Raw genomic sequence first — 16,692 nt, 5'->3', positions numbered from 1 at the left:
TTAAAGACTTATTTTGGATGATATTTTTCTTTTGAAATTTTTGGAACTATATATATCAAAAAATAAAATTAGGTTTGGAATTCTTAAGTATCTCGCTCTCCAAACTTTACTCCTGGGACAATACTCTTTTCAAGCCCCTAGATATGAAAAATATTTTATTAAAGTTGGCCTATGGGTTGAAACGTTGAAAGTGTTGCGTGCCCAAACTTTAGGGTCATTAAAGTATTCCTAGATTGAGTTTTACACAATGTTCGTAAAATTGAACGAGAAGGTTAACCAGATATGAGGCTTAGAATTGGAACAAGACCGGGCGATTAACTGGACTGACAGGTTCTGTAGATTTTTTTTTTAAGAAAAATGTAGGCTATAAATCCCCGCCACCCAGCCCCCACCCCCCCCAAAAAAAAAAAAAATACATAGATTTAATATATATCATCTCATTATATGCATTTATGTTAATATTTTTTTTTAGATGATCAAGGTGGATCAATAACCACTTTTCTGAGCCTGCTATCAAATCCAAATTCCAAAGTTTAAAATTTGAGCAACAGGAAAATGAATATTTATTCTACAATAATGCAAACTAAAGTAGCATCCTTTTAAGCCAAAATAGGATAGGATGCTGTTATCGTTATGTATTTCCATATAAGAACAGTAAAACAAACAATTTTATTAAAAAATAATAATATTAAGCTAAATAGAAAAATACTTCCTATATTCATCAAAAAACGTTATTACTAATTTTATCAAAAAATAATTTTATTTAGGAAGATAAAAAACACTTCCCATATTCATCAAACAACGTAATTTTATTAAAAACGTAATTTAATCAAAAAATTAATTTTATTAAGAAAAATAGAAAGACACTTTCCATATTCATCAAAAAACATAATTTTATTAAAAAGACATAATTTTATCAAAAAATTAATTTATCAAACAAAATAGAAAACCACTTCTCATATTCATCAAAAAAACATAATTTTATTAAGAAATAATTTTTTTCAAAAAAAAATTGATTTCTCAATAACCCCTAAAATCAACCAAAATTTCCAAGCAAGAAACAACTATCAATGTTTGAATAATCGAACAAATCAACACACATGAATGATAAAGGCTCTGATCATCTTTTAAACACACCAAGTAACATAAAAAAAATATTATGCATTTTGGATTTAATTAATCAAATGACGGAAATTTCAGATCTTTACAATTTTCATGATATTGTGGAACAAAAAAAATCATAGAAAAAAATTACTAAATCATAAATGAACATAAGAATTTTATTTGAGATATGAAGGCTTGATGATCGAAATACACATCTAAATTTGACAAAGAACAACTAATAAATGGATAAAAATATGTTTTTCTGGATCAAACACATGTTCTCTGTACAATTGCATTTTGGGCCAAAATCAACCCACGATCTTTGGTGTTTTGAACAAATTGAAACATAAATCTGATAAGTACTTATAATATCTATCAAAACCATCATATTTCTTCGAGAGCCATTAGGTATTGAAGTTATTATTGAAAGAATGACGGAAATTTTCGAAAACCTAAAAAATCCACCATTTCAATCCAAGAAATTCTTTTTTTTTTATGTTAAATGCAAATTACTTGTTTTGTATTCATTATATAGTGATTTCCAGCATTAATCACAAAAAAAAAAATTTCCGAAAAACAAATAAAAAAAAGGTAAAAATTGGATTCATGATTTTCCCGCAATATATAATAGACCCTATTCAAACTAATGCTCGTTATTAATATTGTACCGCTATTTTAAAAGCCTTTATAAAACCGGCCAGTTTGAATAAACTACGCCCTATTCGACCCTTAAATAACCGGTTTTGGGCTGGAAAATTTTGGGGAGGGGGGGGGTCACCTAGGCTACTAATCATGCAAAACCGGCCCTAACCGGTGGAGATGATGGTGTACATGTGGTGTAGATGAAAGCTAATAAATGCGCCCTTCCGTGACATGTTCATCGACGAGTTGAACAGTGATGGAGAGAGAGAAACATGCGTATCTTTGGGTAGAGAGAGTAAGTTAAATTTTGAAATAGGACCATATATTGATTTGTATTGATTTTATGCTATTAAGACAAAATAGAATGTCAATAAAATTTTAATTTAAAGCAATAAAGAACTAACCACAAAATCTTTGTGATTGAAATCTACCAAATACTTTTCATATTCAAACTTACCAAAAAATAATACAATTTTATAATTGGAGCTTGCAAATTATTTTGAAACACACCTAGTATTTGCCATGGTCCTTAGAAGACTAAACTTTGACAAATGAAGATTTGGCGCAGTTAGAAGGAAGTCTATTAAGAAACTCAACGGAGTTTGTTTTTATTTTGGATGTTGCAGCCATAGACGAATCCCATGCTCATAGCCAAAACTCCAAGAAAATCCCATCAATTATTATGTATTTTCTCTCTCTGAAGTTTCGAACTGAAGAACCAACCCGTCAATGAATGATTGTGCCCTAGGGTTATAGTATAATGCAATTTTTTTTGACATATCATATACCTGGATGAGACAAGTTTTGTCCCAAACATTTCATAAAACAATTATAGCATAATCTGGCTCCAAAATCAATTGTTGTTCCCTGCAAAATAAACACAATAAAAAAAGAAAAATTATTAGAAGTATACATTTATTTCTGCCTAATTGAAAAAAAAGAAAAAGAAAAGAAAACTTTCGTAAACCTCATCCACATCCTTTTTTGACATTTTTTAAACCAAAATAGCATTCACAGTAATCGTATTATTGTGAAACCCTAGTATTATGGTACTTTAAGTACCATAACCCCATTTTATATAACATTTTAAATGTGATAACTCGGAGTATCTTAAATGCCAAAACTAAGGGAAAATGGTGTGGAAGAGGTTTATAAAAGTTGTGGATTTTTCTTTTCTGACTTTTCATAAATTAAGTTATATTTCTGATAATTTTTCAAAAAAAAATTGAAAAAGCATTGATAGGGTTATCGATACTTGGATCTGTCCCCAAACTACATAAGGAGCATGGGATGCTAATCCAAATCCTATAGGCCAAACCCCATACAATGCGAGCAAATCATGTCACTTCATTTATTTTATTTTATTTTATTTTACTTTTCATTATTTAAGAAACCCTGCATTTTATAGAGTTCTTACCTCATAAAATTAATTATAATAATTAATGGCCCATAAGATTAATTATAATAATTAATGACATATAGGAGTTGAGATTCAATTGTAACTCCTATCTTTATTTTCCGACATATAGGAGTTGAGATTCAATTGTAACTCCTATCTTTATTTTCCTTAAAAGGTATTAGGAGTTTTGATAAGGTGTGATACTCGCATTAGGATTAATTATGTCATAAAAAGACCTAACAATATTTATATTTATATATGACTCTTTTTATGTTAATACCGTAATATTATTACCTAATATGTTTATGCACATAATAATTGGATATCATGAAAAGCGACAATTTCAATATTGCACTGTGTACACCCTCTCAGCAAGTCTCCCCAGAAATTGAAGGAGAATATACACACCTCCCCTTTCCATAAACTACTGGTTTAAGTTACACATCCCTGGGTTTTTGAGGCACCATTGTGGCTGGATAGGCTCAGCCCCCACCCCTCTCGCCACCATCCGATATCGCCACTCATCGAGACGATCAGTGGCCTCCGCATACCTCTTCATCCCCGTCTCACCCCAATTCCCTGACCACATTGCCTCGGCAAAGTCCGCCGTCCTTGGCCAAAGCCTTGCATCCAACACTGTCCCATCAGCTTGCTCCGGCCACAGTGCCACCTCCCCACCAAGCACTAGCTTTGCCGCCTTTGTGGTTAACCCATTCGTTATATCATAATCGTAAATCCTCTGCCATGTTTTGAAAGGACCGCACCATGAGCCCCCATTGCCCTCATCACCCCGCCTGTCATAGCTACTGTCATTGCCCAAGAAATCACCATGCCCACAATCGAAGTAGTAGAAAGCAGAGGACGACACTATTGCTCTATAACCCGAGGATGTTATGAGCTTGGTGTTGTGAGGTCCATTGCTCCATGACTGCAAGATGGTGGTCTCCTTCGGGAGCAGCTCAGGCTTCGCGTTAATAGTGGAGCTGACAAGGACATCCTGAAAGTAAACTGCAGTGCGATTAAGGGTGAGTGGCATTAATATGAGTTTCGAGGAGTTGGCTCAAAGTTCCCCCAGAGGCTAAGAAAGCTTGGATGTTGGGATCAGCCTTCGAGCAACCAGGGACGACCTCGTCACCTCCAGCATGGAGGAAGGAGTCGGGGAAGAGTGCAGCAAGGTCGCGAAGAACTTTGCGAAGGAGAGGATAGGTGTTAGGGTGGAGGGGGTTAAGATGTCCGGTGCCGGGCTGAAGAGCCAGCGGGTCTTTGCCAGAACATGTTGGCGCAGGCCACAATCTTAATCTTAGGGTATGCTGCTGCCCATGAGGCGGTATGCCCTGCGCTAAATGAACCGGTGAGGTCAGGCACTCGTCTGCACAAAAATTCGCCACCTAGCCAGCCATTTTCTCAAACTGCCTGTAGCATGTTTGTCCCTTTAAGCGGCCACCTAGATGCCCACTTAATGCCACCCCTAAGAAAAAATAAAACATTCAAATCCACAAAAAAAATATAAAAATAATAATAAAAATAATTAAGTATGCGTATTGTCCCCTCTCCCTCTCTCTCTCTCTATATCAGGTCTATGTGCTCTCTTTGCCCAGGCCCTGTCCCCCTTAGCGGCCGCCGTTTTGAACCGGCTAGTCTGGTTAGTAGGATGAAGGAAAACTCGAACTAAGAATTCATTAAGGGCATATTTGTCTCGCGAAAGTTCTTTTCCCACTGGACAATTGCTATCCCATATTTGTTTTCTGGAAATCAGTACTTAAATGTAGCCGCTAGGAAAGTATTTCTCTAGCCCTTCCTTGCTCTATATATTTTGTGAGAGAGCTGAGGGAAAGTTCTATCTTGGGCCCAGAAAGAACTTTCACAAAAACAAATGTTCCCTACGATATTCTCTTAGCCATAATAAATTTAGGGTGGCTCATCACAATCTATTGATGGTTTGGATGGTGATCCAGAGTGAGTGGAGCCACTCATATCATAGACGGATCGCTCTCTCTCTAATGGTCAAATCCATCAATTGGACAGCGAACAATGATGGCACCTGTGACCTAGGCGTTTCCATACTAAACGGAACTATAGCTTCCCTTTTGCGGAAGGACGTGGTTAGCATGCGAGTGGATAAATGTGGGCTTGGCAATGAATATATTTTTTTAATATAATTTGATCTTAATTTTTAAAGAATATATAAACTTTAATATGAAGATCATGAATACGAATAAATAAATAAATTTTGAAAACTAGAAATAATAACTATATTGAGAGAACATTTGGATCGTTAGTTGCAATTATTTTTAGATGGAACACGCATTTGCATCCATCTTTAAGATTGATGTTTTATACCTTTTGACCATATATTGTACAAGGGAAATGACTTTGTGAGATCCTCTCACACTCATGTGTATAAGACTCTAAATGATCACTATTAAATTTGACACAGATATCTAGAAAAGCCAAGTCTCACACTTATGTGATAACTTTTCTAGAGATCTGTGTCAAATTTAATGATGATCATTTGCGATCCTACACACATGAGTGTGAGAGGGTCTCATAAGATCATTATTCATTGTACAAATATGGCCCAGCCCGCATAAAACAATTGTTCTTTGTGGAGATCCAATTCCATGTGCGTATCTGCCAAGTCAAAGTGGGAGACGGGAAAGAAATAGGGATGAAGGTGTCCTACATGGAGTTGAGGGGCATTTTGGCTGAAGCCCATCCACAATTTTAAGGTCCTTGCTAATAGGTTTGGGACATTGGTGGGTAGGGAGGCTACTGCTTCAATATAACATTCTAAGCTTCATTCCTACTATTAACATTTCCCAAACAAAAAACAACAAAAATTCTTTTTTTAAGGTCTTTGATGTCGTCGCACTGTGATTTTCTTCGGACACTTTTTTTTGGGGATGAATCCGTTCGAACAACCTTAGCACTCGAGAGCTAAACTTCTTGGAAATCTAATGGGGTTAGAAGTTCCAAATGACTGAAGAAATGTTTTTTAAAATTTGTTTCTATATGTTTAACAAATAGTGTAGTGCAAGATTATTTCATTTTCCAAGAATCAATCTTAACGACATTTTTTGGAATTTAACGGACTTTTCCTAGGGAAAAAGAAAATTTTTTATTGGAAATCTAATATTTCTTTAAATAGAAACAAATAAAAAATAAACTTCATTTGGTGTGTTGGGCAAATGTGTTTGCACCTTTGAGAGATTGGGGGTTGGGTATTAGGAGGTTGAATATATGAACTCTGTCGTACTTTTAAAATGTTGGTGAAGGATTCACATCCAACAAGACTCTTTTCTGAGTACAAGTTTTGAGAGATAAATATGGCATGGATCTGACCTATGGACTCGTCAAAAGCCAAAAAAACAAGACAAGGCTATCCCATATTTGGACGAGGATTGATTATGAGAAACCTATTTACTTGCAACCAATGGTTTAAAAAACGGATCGGTGACCCAGATCGGGCTTCCAAAAAACCGATCCGGATAGACGAATCGGCGATCCGGATCGGGAATCGGGTGAATCGGTCATAATAAAGCTTAAAAAAAATTCGAAAAAATTATTAAAATTCATTATAAATATTGTTTTTTAAGAATTCAATAAAAAATGAGGGTACTCCATTAAGAATTTTCATGTTTTTGAATAAATATGCGAATATTGATATGTTCTTTCCCTGCATGAACCGCCATTCAGCATTTAATTTACAGTATTTCGTGCTCATCCCTACACTGTTGCTGTTGGGACTCGATATGTGAATAATATGGCTGGGATAGGGTGGCCTCAGAATCATCATCTCTCTCATTTTCTCTTTGAATAATATGGATTAAAAATAATAATAACAAATTTTCAAAAAAATTGATCATGGATTAAAAAAAAATCACAAATTTTCAAAAAATTCTATCATGGATTACAAAAAAAAATTCAATCATGGATTAAAAAAGAAAAATCACAAATTTTCAAAAAATTCAATCATGGATTACATAAAATTCGATCATGGATTACATAAAATTCGATCATGAATTACATAAAATTCGATCATGGATTACAAAAAAAAACAAACAAAAAAAAACAAAAAATTCAATCGTGGATTACAAAAAAAGAAAAAAACAGTTCGATCATGGATTACAAAAAATTCAATCATGGATTACAAAAAACTCTATCATGGGTTACAAAAAAAGCAAAAAACAAAAAATTCAATCATGGATTACAAAAAAAAAAACAAACATTTCGATCATAGATTACAAAAAAAAAACAAACATTTCGATCATGTATTACAAAACATTCGATCATGGATTACAAAAAATTCTATCATGGGTTACAAAAAAAAAAAAAAAACAAAAAAATCGATCATGGATTACAAGAAAAGAAAACAAACATTTCGATCATGGATTACAAAAAATTCTATTATGGGTTACAAAAAACCAAAAAATTCGATCATGGATTACAAAAAACAAAAACAATTCGATCATGGATTACAAAAAAATCGATCAAGTATTACAAAAAAATCTATCATGGATTACAAAAATTACAAAAAAAAAAATTCCGTACGAACTCGCCAATTCACTGTTCTGACTCGCCGATTCCGTACAGTGAATCGGCGATTCACTGTACAGAATCGTCCGGTTCTTTCTAGAACCGGACGATTTCCGATTTTTTAGGCGATCCGGTCCCATTTCACGATTTTCGAGTCGAACCGGGCGAGTCCGGTTCGACTCGGCGTTTTTTAAAACGCTGCTTGCAACAGTTTCAAAAAGTGGTGGGCAATAGAGAGTCCATACTTTTTTAGTTTGACAACTGGCTTGGAGATTATCCATTGATATACCTTTTACCGGAGGTCTTCTCGAAAGTCTCAAATCCACTAGCATCTGTAAATGAGGTTAGTGAGGGTGATTTTACTAACATTATTTGGTCTATTCATTGTAGGTACAGGAGAGTAACAAATAGTTTTATTGGGGAATATCATACATTACTAAATTTATTGGACAATGTTTACTTAACTCCAAACAAGGAGGACTCTCATATGGGATCTTACTTCATTAGGGGATTTTTCTTTTAAGCCCACATATGACCCATTGTTTTGTGATCGTAATAGGGAGTTGGATCCGAGTCTTCATAACATCAAGAAGCTACATGTACCTTTTAAAGTCTAACTATTCTTATGGATCTTGTGTCAAGATAAATTAGTAACAGTTCATAATTTATGAAAGCGATGATGTATCATTACCGATGTTTGTATCCTATGCAAGGCTAGTGATGAATTAGCCCAACACCTATCTTTATCCTAACCTTTTGCTGCTAATATTTGGGATTAGGTCCGTCAATGCTTCAAGTTGTTCTTACCGGTCCCTCAAAATGTCAGGATGCTACTTAATAAGTGGATCTCTCTAAGTATTGCGAAGGTGGGTATCATCTTTTGGAGGTCTATTTGGGTTAGTCTTCTTTGGTGTGTATGGAAGGAAAGAAATAGAAGAGTGTTTGACAGTGTTAACACTAATTTATCTATGTTGAAATCAAACATTAGTGCGGTGGTAGCATATCAGTTCTCTTCCCATAAAGATGGTGGTTTTATCCCCAAAAGTTTAATCATCAACAACCCTCTGGCAATGGCAACTTTGGGTATTAACACTGATACTCGAAGAGTGGCTGTTTGAGAACGAACCCCTCTGAGTTCGTACAAACTCAATTTTGAAGAAAGTTCTTTTCAGAATCCATGCGCAGCCAGTTTTAGTGGACTCATTAGAAATAATTTGGGTCTTGTTCTTATTCAGGAGGCTCCTGCAGTACTACCAGAGCAAATGAGGTTGAAGCCCGTGGTCTATTGGAAAGATTGAAACTGATAAATTGGAAGGAGGTAAGATTGTAGAAAGAGATTCAGCAAATATTATTGCTTGGAACAAAGGAGAAGTCAATATACCATGGAGGTTAAGAACTAATTTTCATGAGACTAGGGATATATTATCGGATACAAATGTTGAAATCCAGCATTGCTACTGTGAAGCTAATGAAGATCTCTTACCAAAGGAGAGGTTAATTCTTCTTCTTTGAAAGTTACCTTTTTCTAATGATTTTTCTTTCTTTCTATTGTATACCTTGTGCTCTTACTCTGATTAGAGGAAGTTTATATTAATGTTCAAAACAAAAAAAAAAGGAAAGAAAGTCCTGTGAAAGCATAGAAACATGGAAATTCACTCCCTTACCCCATTCTTTGGAGCCCACTATTTGGGTACGATCAAAGGGAAAAACCTCCTATGACAAAAAAAAAAAAAAAGGAATTGGGAATGGTATGGGGCATTGGTGGTTTTAGAGTTTTGTTTGGTGGGACAGCCTCCGGTGGATCTCAAAGGTGGGGCCACACGAGGCGGCACCACCGCCTTCATTCTCCCCACATGTTTGCAGGTCTGTCTGCATGGGGCATCGCTCAATTCCCACCATTAACGTATCAAACTTGTGCAATTTAAATTATTGTGGGAAGCTATTTACTTCTCAACGAAGAACATAAATCCAACTTTAGATATCTTTGGGTGTGGAATTCTAAAAGTTGCCATTTTGTCACTCATCCCTATATTGAACTTGTATATTTTAAATTTTAAACTAAATTTAAAAAAGGAGAATGGTTTGATAAGGTTACAACCCTATCAAAATAAGTAAAGCGTCATCTCATAAGTTATCGAAATTTGTAATTCAAGCATAGGCGAACCATTATATGGATTACCTAGGCTTGAACGTTATGGTTGTGAAAAAAAATTAGGTTTTCAAGCTCCAAAAATATTGTATATACAAATTATCTAGACCGTCTATTTCACTCTAAAAATAAGTATTCACAGATCTGCAAGATCTGTATATTTTTTTAGTTCCAAATTTTATTGTCGGTGCTGGAAATTGATTTTGGAGCCATCGAGGTGACTTCTGTTGCCGAAACTGCTTTTTGGATGAGTATCTGAGGTGAGGCTTTATTTTGTTTCCATAAAGCCTGGGCTTTATAGAAATTTCATCCTTTTAGAAAAGGAATCCTTTGAAAGGCGATTTAGAGTGCTACAGACATGGTTTGTATCAGTGTTCACAAAATCTAATCGGAACGATTTACCGAGTATGGGCCTAGAAACTGTTTAACCGGCCTAACCGATAAACTGGCCGATTCAACCGCTCTAACCAAGCAAGTCCCGGGCGGTAAAAAAAGTGTTAAAAAAATAAAACAAATGTCAAAAAAAATCTACTAAAATATGAAAAACATATAAAGACTGATTAAAACAAAAAACATTCAAATGAAGTTGAAAATTAATGAAAAAAATGGATTTTAACCCATTTTATATTTTTCAAGGGCTATTTTTTAAATTTTCTAAAAAAGATGGGAAAATATAAAAGTGAGTATTAATAACCAAAATAATTTTTAATATGTACCAAAATGTAAAGAATATTTAAAAAATGCATTAAAAATCAAATTCTTTATTTTTAAGAATTTATATACATTTTTTTGAAATTTTTTTTTTAAATACCGGTTGATCACCCTAACCGCCCAAAACCGGAACCGGCCAGGCCGGTTAGTGGTTAGATCGGGCAATTTTGTGAACAATAGTTGGTATAAGGCTGAGGATGTATTTTGAAATAGTGTGGAAATGTGTTATTCTAATATTGAAAATATTTACAATGGACTGAAAATTCATTTTCATCTCTAATTATAAAATTTAAAGCTTAAAAAATAGTGTGGATGAAACAGATCTATGCACACTTGATAATGCATTATAAGATGAACTATTCCCAAAACTTGAAATCTATTTTTTCTAATGTTCATACATCTTGAGGTCGAGATAATCGATTTGAGGATATTTGGGCATAAAAAAAACCTCTTGTAGTGAATTTTTTAGGTTCGCCCTAATTTGATTGTTGAGCGCCTTAATTTGATTGTTTAGAGCCTCACCTTTATATAAACTTTTTCTAAACTAAGTATGCAATTTATATAAAGAAAGCTTCCCTCCGGAACCCATGTATGCACCAAATACCACACACTGAGATTGCCTGAAATGTTATCAAATTTGTTTCATTTCGACCGAAGAGGCCGAAGCCTTCGGATTTTACGCATAAACCTAAGCGAAGCAAAGCATGGTCATGCCGCTTCGGTCAAATTCAAGTCGCTTCAAGCTGCCTCGGTCAGAATCGGAGGCTGCTTCGGGTTTAATTCGGATGTGCTTTGGGTATGCTTCGGGCAGCAAAAATATAGCTATATAAAAGTAATATTTTATTTTTTTATTTTTTTCATTATTTGTATGTATTTTATATATAAATATTATTTTATTTATATTAAATTAAAAAAAAAATCTAAAGTCTTCCTTCAAATCGGCTGAAACATCGAATTACTTCATTTTTCTCAACAAACCGAAGAAGACTCGAAAGAAAATCTAACAACATTGATTGCATAACTAAGAGGATCTTGTATTTGCAAAATAGAGACCTCTAACACATAAACCAATGAAGCGATTTAAAAACCAGAATAGGGCTCTTAAAATGATAGAAAAGGGCTCTGGATGGCTGGCAAAGCAGTCCATTCCATTTCACCCGGTCCAAAAAAATGTAAAGCGTATTGTGATCCATATGACCATATAAAACCAATGGTCAATGTTACGTACCTAACCAATGCCTTCCAAACCCTTAGGCAGCATTTTAAAACTCAGCCAGGGGGCAGCATTTTAAAACTCAGCCAGGGCAACTCGAACTCGGCCCATAGGTGAAGTGAGTTAGTTGTACACAATATTTTTAAAGTTTAACTATAATATTACCCCAAATTCATAGTAGATATGTTAGGATGTCATACTAGTTAGCTCTAAGGAGTAAAGTGTACCCCAGTTAGGGGTTTGAATCTCGTCAATATATAAAGCGTACTAACCAGTGTAGGGTTTTCAGGATCCCCTAGCTTGCGGAATCAGGAATCCCAAACATCGGGATCCCACTCAAAATCGTGTACATGATTGACTAAATGCGAAGTAGATGAATACAATTATAAATCAAGTGCGAAAAATAAATCAACTATAAAAAACAGACTACAACAACACATGATTTACATGGTTCACCCCGTAAGACTATATCCACGGCATCGGCAACTAGAAATCCACTATCACAATAAATATTACAGTTTTGGCTCAACCTCTTTTCCACCGTAATGGCGGTACTGGAAAGATAATCTCGAGAGCAATATAAAGATTTTCTCTATCTAGAAGTGGAAGTTAATCAACTCAAAACTCATGGGAATACGGTCTCTCTCTCTCGGAGACCATATCTCTCTCTCTTGGAGACCCATCTCTATATTGGAGATCCATTCACATAATATATTGGAGATCCATTCCCATATTCCCTAAAGGGGTGACCCTCAAAAGATGGGTACTATGTCCTCTTTCACTCTCTTATAAAGATATCGCTTTTTTGCTTTCCAAAAAAGTTAATTTTCTATTTCCTATAATACCTTAATCTTAATCTTTAGAAGAAAATATGAGTATAATTATTTAGCTATCACCAAACCCAACAACCCACACAGCCCTCTTACTTTGTTGATTAAAGAAGTACTTACAATATATATATATATATATATATATATATATATATATATATATATATATATATATATATATATATATATATATATATATATATATATATATAGCATTATTTTTTTCATTTTTTTTTAATAAAAAATGAGTTGGACTCGAGCGATTTACTCAGACTCGCCGAGTAAATTGCCTCGACCAGGTCCCATATATAATCATTATTTTTCTTCATTTTCTTTCAATAAAAAATGAGCTGGACTCAAGCGATTTACTCAGACTCACCGAGTAAATCGCCTTGGCCAGGTCCTGAATACCTTGGCTGAGTCGATTTTTTTAACATTGCCCTTGGGTGAAGGAAAATTACCTAGGATCGTAACATATTACTATGCTAGGGAGTTAACATTCTCAAAAGCTCTTTCTTTATGGTAGCTTTCACTTTGATATTATGTTTTTGTGGTAACCCTTTCCATAGGCAGGCCTTTCCTAAGATTTGAACCAAGTTGCAGTGGTTGCTTTCATGCTGAATGTCAAGTACCGATCAATATGTTTCAAAACCCATAGGATTATGAAAATGCAGAAATTAGGCCGATCGTAAGATATCAATGTACCAATTCTCTCCATTTAACAGGTTTACCGTGATGGAGAATCTGGGACCTACCACTTGGGTCACTTCGTGGCTTACACTTCGTGGCCTATTAAGCCACAATCTCTCCCCATCATGGTCCATCCATTTGATGATGGCAGTGACGATCATGTATATACATATATATATATATGGTTTACTGGTATATGTAGATCATAGGACGTAATCCTCTAGTTCATTAGCCAAAAGGGACTATATAAATGCGGTCTGCTGGTACATGTAGATCATAGAACATAATCCTCTGGTTCATTAGCCAAAAGGGAAATTTATGTACTGGAAGACATTTTGTAGACCATAGAAAGCCAAAAGGGAAATTAATGTACATTTTGGAATTTATGATATGGTCCACATTTTCATGAAATTTCGGCCGAGCACCCTTTTTCAAAAAAAAATTCCAATTTTTTTCCCTAGTCCTAATGTCGAAGTAGTTGAATTTTTTTATGTTTTTTTTCCTTTTTTTAATATGTTGACCTTTGTATTAAAAAGATATTTATATATTTTAAAATGGTTGGATATTTTTATAGGGTGATGCCACATCTCAAATGGATGATGTCTCACCTCTCCTATCAACCAAAAATACCCTTACTAAAATAATATTGTATTATAAAACAAGGGTATATATGTGTCGAAAATTTGTTGAATACTATTATAAAATGCTATATAGTGTGAACACCCTAACGTAACTTATTTTTATATGGAAAAAGTTTATATAAGGTCGCCACCTTAAAATATAAAATTACATATGCGGCTCAAAAATCCACCAAAAAACGTTGTTTTAATGTGAAAAAACCTTCTAATTGATCATCTCGACATCGTGATGTATGAATATGAAAAAAAAAAGGAATTTGAGTATCAGAAAGAATACATATTGCAACACATTATCTAGACCGTCCATTTTCAAGATTTTCATATGTTTATAGATCTACTTGATTTTAACCATTTTTAAAGGTTAAACATTTATAATTAGATATGAAAATAGATTTTCAAATAATCTTGATATGTTATGACAAAATTTGGAGGTGATTGTTTAAGGATGCAACTTCATAGAGACCACAGCCTTTTATATTATGTTTTTTAAAGTTAACAACCCTTCAAAATATAAAGATTGATGTTAGAATGAATTGTGATAGGTATATTTATCCAAAAAAATCATTAATTTTTGTCTAAAATTATTTTAATAGTAGTTAATCACTAAATAATAGTCAATTTGAAATTTTCACGAAAAGCCAATAGTATTTTGAAAGTTAGTGTCCTAAAACTTTATTTGTAAAGTGCTTTTGCCTTTTAATAAAAATTTTAACTTTATCCCTAAAAATGACAAAAATACCCTTTGTCTTTTAATTCTATTTACACAAACACCTTTACTTGACGAGCAAGACATCACAAATTGTAATTTAAAAAAAAAAAAAAAATCCACTCAGTCCATAAATCGACCCTTCACAACTAGGGTAGTGGACTATAGATTATTTCTTTTATATTTTGTTATATTTTAGAGCTATCCTAAGATTTAGAAATATCTCAAATATTGGGTGTCTCCACACTTTAAATTTAGAAACATTAGACTCCCCTATACTTATTTATTAATATTGCAAAAGTCCAATCTAATATCTTAAATATGAGGCAGCTCCTCACTTCTTAGGCATCTCCTCACTTCTAAATTTTCTTAGTCTGATATTTGCGATATTGGACTATTTTTTTAACCTAGACAATTTAATGTAGCCAATATCAGATGTTTTCTCGTGACCCAAAACCAGTCCAATATATGAAACATCGGACAATAAAAAAAAAGAAGCCAATTTAATGTTGAAAACATTGATACAGTTTTAAGCTAAATCAACAAAGAATAAAGTTACGTCTGACACAAAATAAGGAAACACCTATGGAGGTCTTATGTCTAGGAGATTGAATTGTCATTCAAGTATCTTAAACGTAAGACAACTGCCAAATGACCTCCAACCTCTCGGAAAGCCCTAAAGTTTAAGAAAAATTAAAAAATAAAAACAAAAACGTCGTCTAATGTTGTTAAATCAAAACGGCGATCAAAATTGGATAAAAAAAAAACCTAAAATTCGTGAAAATATGGACTATATTGTAATACCATAAATATTTTCTGGTCTGGAAGCAACCGATTTCATTAAAAAAAAAAGAAAAAAGCACAAGCCATTTAACAACCCAGTGGCTTAACGGGAAGGAGGGCTTACCCGGACTGTCGATCTCAGGCACTACTCTGACCCCTCCGCTCATCCCAAACTCCACAATGCCCCTCACTTCTTCCGCGGAATACTGCATCTCCGCCCCATACGACCCTTTCTCTGCCAGCTCCGGCAACACAATTGGGAACGATGCCTCATCCGTGATGTGCCAGCGGAACACATTCAACTTGTTCTCGCTCATCGCCGCGATTGTCCTCAATATCTCCCTCACCCCATAGTAATTCCCGGCAGTATCAAGCATCACCCCCCTGTGCTCAAACAGAGGGGCATCCCAAATCTCAAGGGCGACCGGTAACCTGCCCGGATTGCCCCAAACCAACTGCGAGACCGTCTCCAAACTACGCATTGCTCCCCACACTGTGGCTGACCACAGTGTTCCAGTGCCATAGGGAATTGAGAGCAAGTAAGACTCATCGACCCCATGTTGCAAGGGGGAGGTTTCGTCCTCGATGGAGAGGATCAGGGTTTGGAGAGGCACAGTGGAGGCAGTGAGATTGGAGGGGACAGGCCGTACGGGAGTGTATTTTTCGGCAAGGATGAGACGGAGGTAGCGGCTGACGGCGTTTTGGAGGTAGGGATTGGAGCCGGGGTAGGAGATGGTGAAGGTCGGAGAGAGGAGGATGGAGGAGTAGGGGGGAGCCCATGTGAGGTTCCTGGGCTTGGGCCACACCAGGACCTGTGGGGGCTGAGCAATGGAGGTGGGAATAGAAGAGATGAAAAGGAGGAGTATGAGAGAGGAGAGCGAGCATAGAGCATTGGGTATGTAGTGGAGCTTCGTGGTTGGCTTGTGTTTCGATGCAAGTTTTTTCACATGTATGCATATACAGGGCCCACGAGGAGGAGTTTCGGGTCATTGCGTGGAGTGTGGTAGTGGTTGTCTTTAGGATTTGTTGGGTTGTGGATGGTTTTTGTTTTTGGAAGGGCTCTTCGAATTGGGGGGAGTTGGGACTTTGTTTTAAGTGAAGGATTTTTATTTTTTATATTTAATGTTGTTATGGGTAGGTAGCAAGATTTTCCTAATGTTTTGGGTCTAGTTTGTTAATATGTCATGTTTGGGTCTTTTTGTTTTGATAGGCCAAATCATATATTCTAATATCTAAAGGAAAAATTTTATATAGAGCCGTGGCTCTAAACAATTAAATTAAAGCCCACATA

The 16,692-nt window shown here is 35.1% G+C and overlaps 1 protein-coding gene across 1 annotated transcript; it reads right to left on the bottom strand.

The window, feature by feature from the left end:
* Nucleotides 1-3,463: 3,463 nt before the first annotated feature.
* Nucleotides 3,464-16,381, bottom strand: LOC18448859 (beta-hexosaminidase 2; the record flags this gene model as incomplete). Its single annotated transcript, XM_020676427.2, is given in 4 exon segments — nt 3,464-4,167; nt 4,169-4,411; nt 4,413-4,479; nt 15,526-16,381. Coding segments are annotated over 4 exon segments (1,764 nt in total), but the record flags the coding sequence as incomplete, so codon positions are not given.
* Between the last annotated feature and the right edge of the window lie 311 nt (nt 16,382-16,692).

The sequence above is a fragment of the Amborella trichopoda genome, chromosome 3, assembly GCF_054954075.1.
Source record: "Amborella trichopoda isolate Santa Cruz 75 chromosome 3, AtrichopodaSantaCruz75HAP2 v2.0, whole genome shotgun sequence".
In the NCBI taxonomy this organism is placed as follows: Eukaryota; Viridiplantae; Streptophyta; class Magnoliopsida; order Amborellales; family Amborellaceae; genus Amborella; species Amborella trichopoda.
The sequence above is the reverse complement of the archived record's forward strand: the minus strand, read 5'-3'. Positions and strand labels throughout refer to the sequence as shown.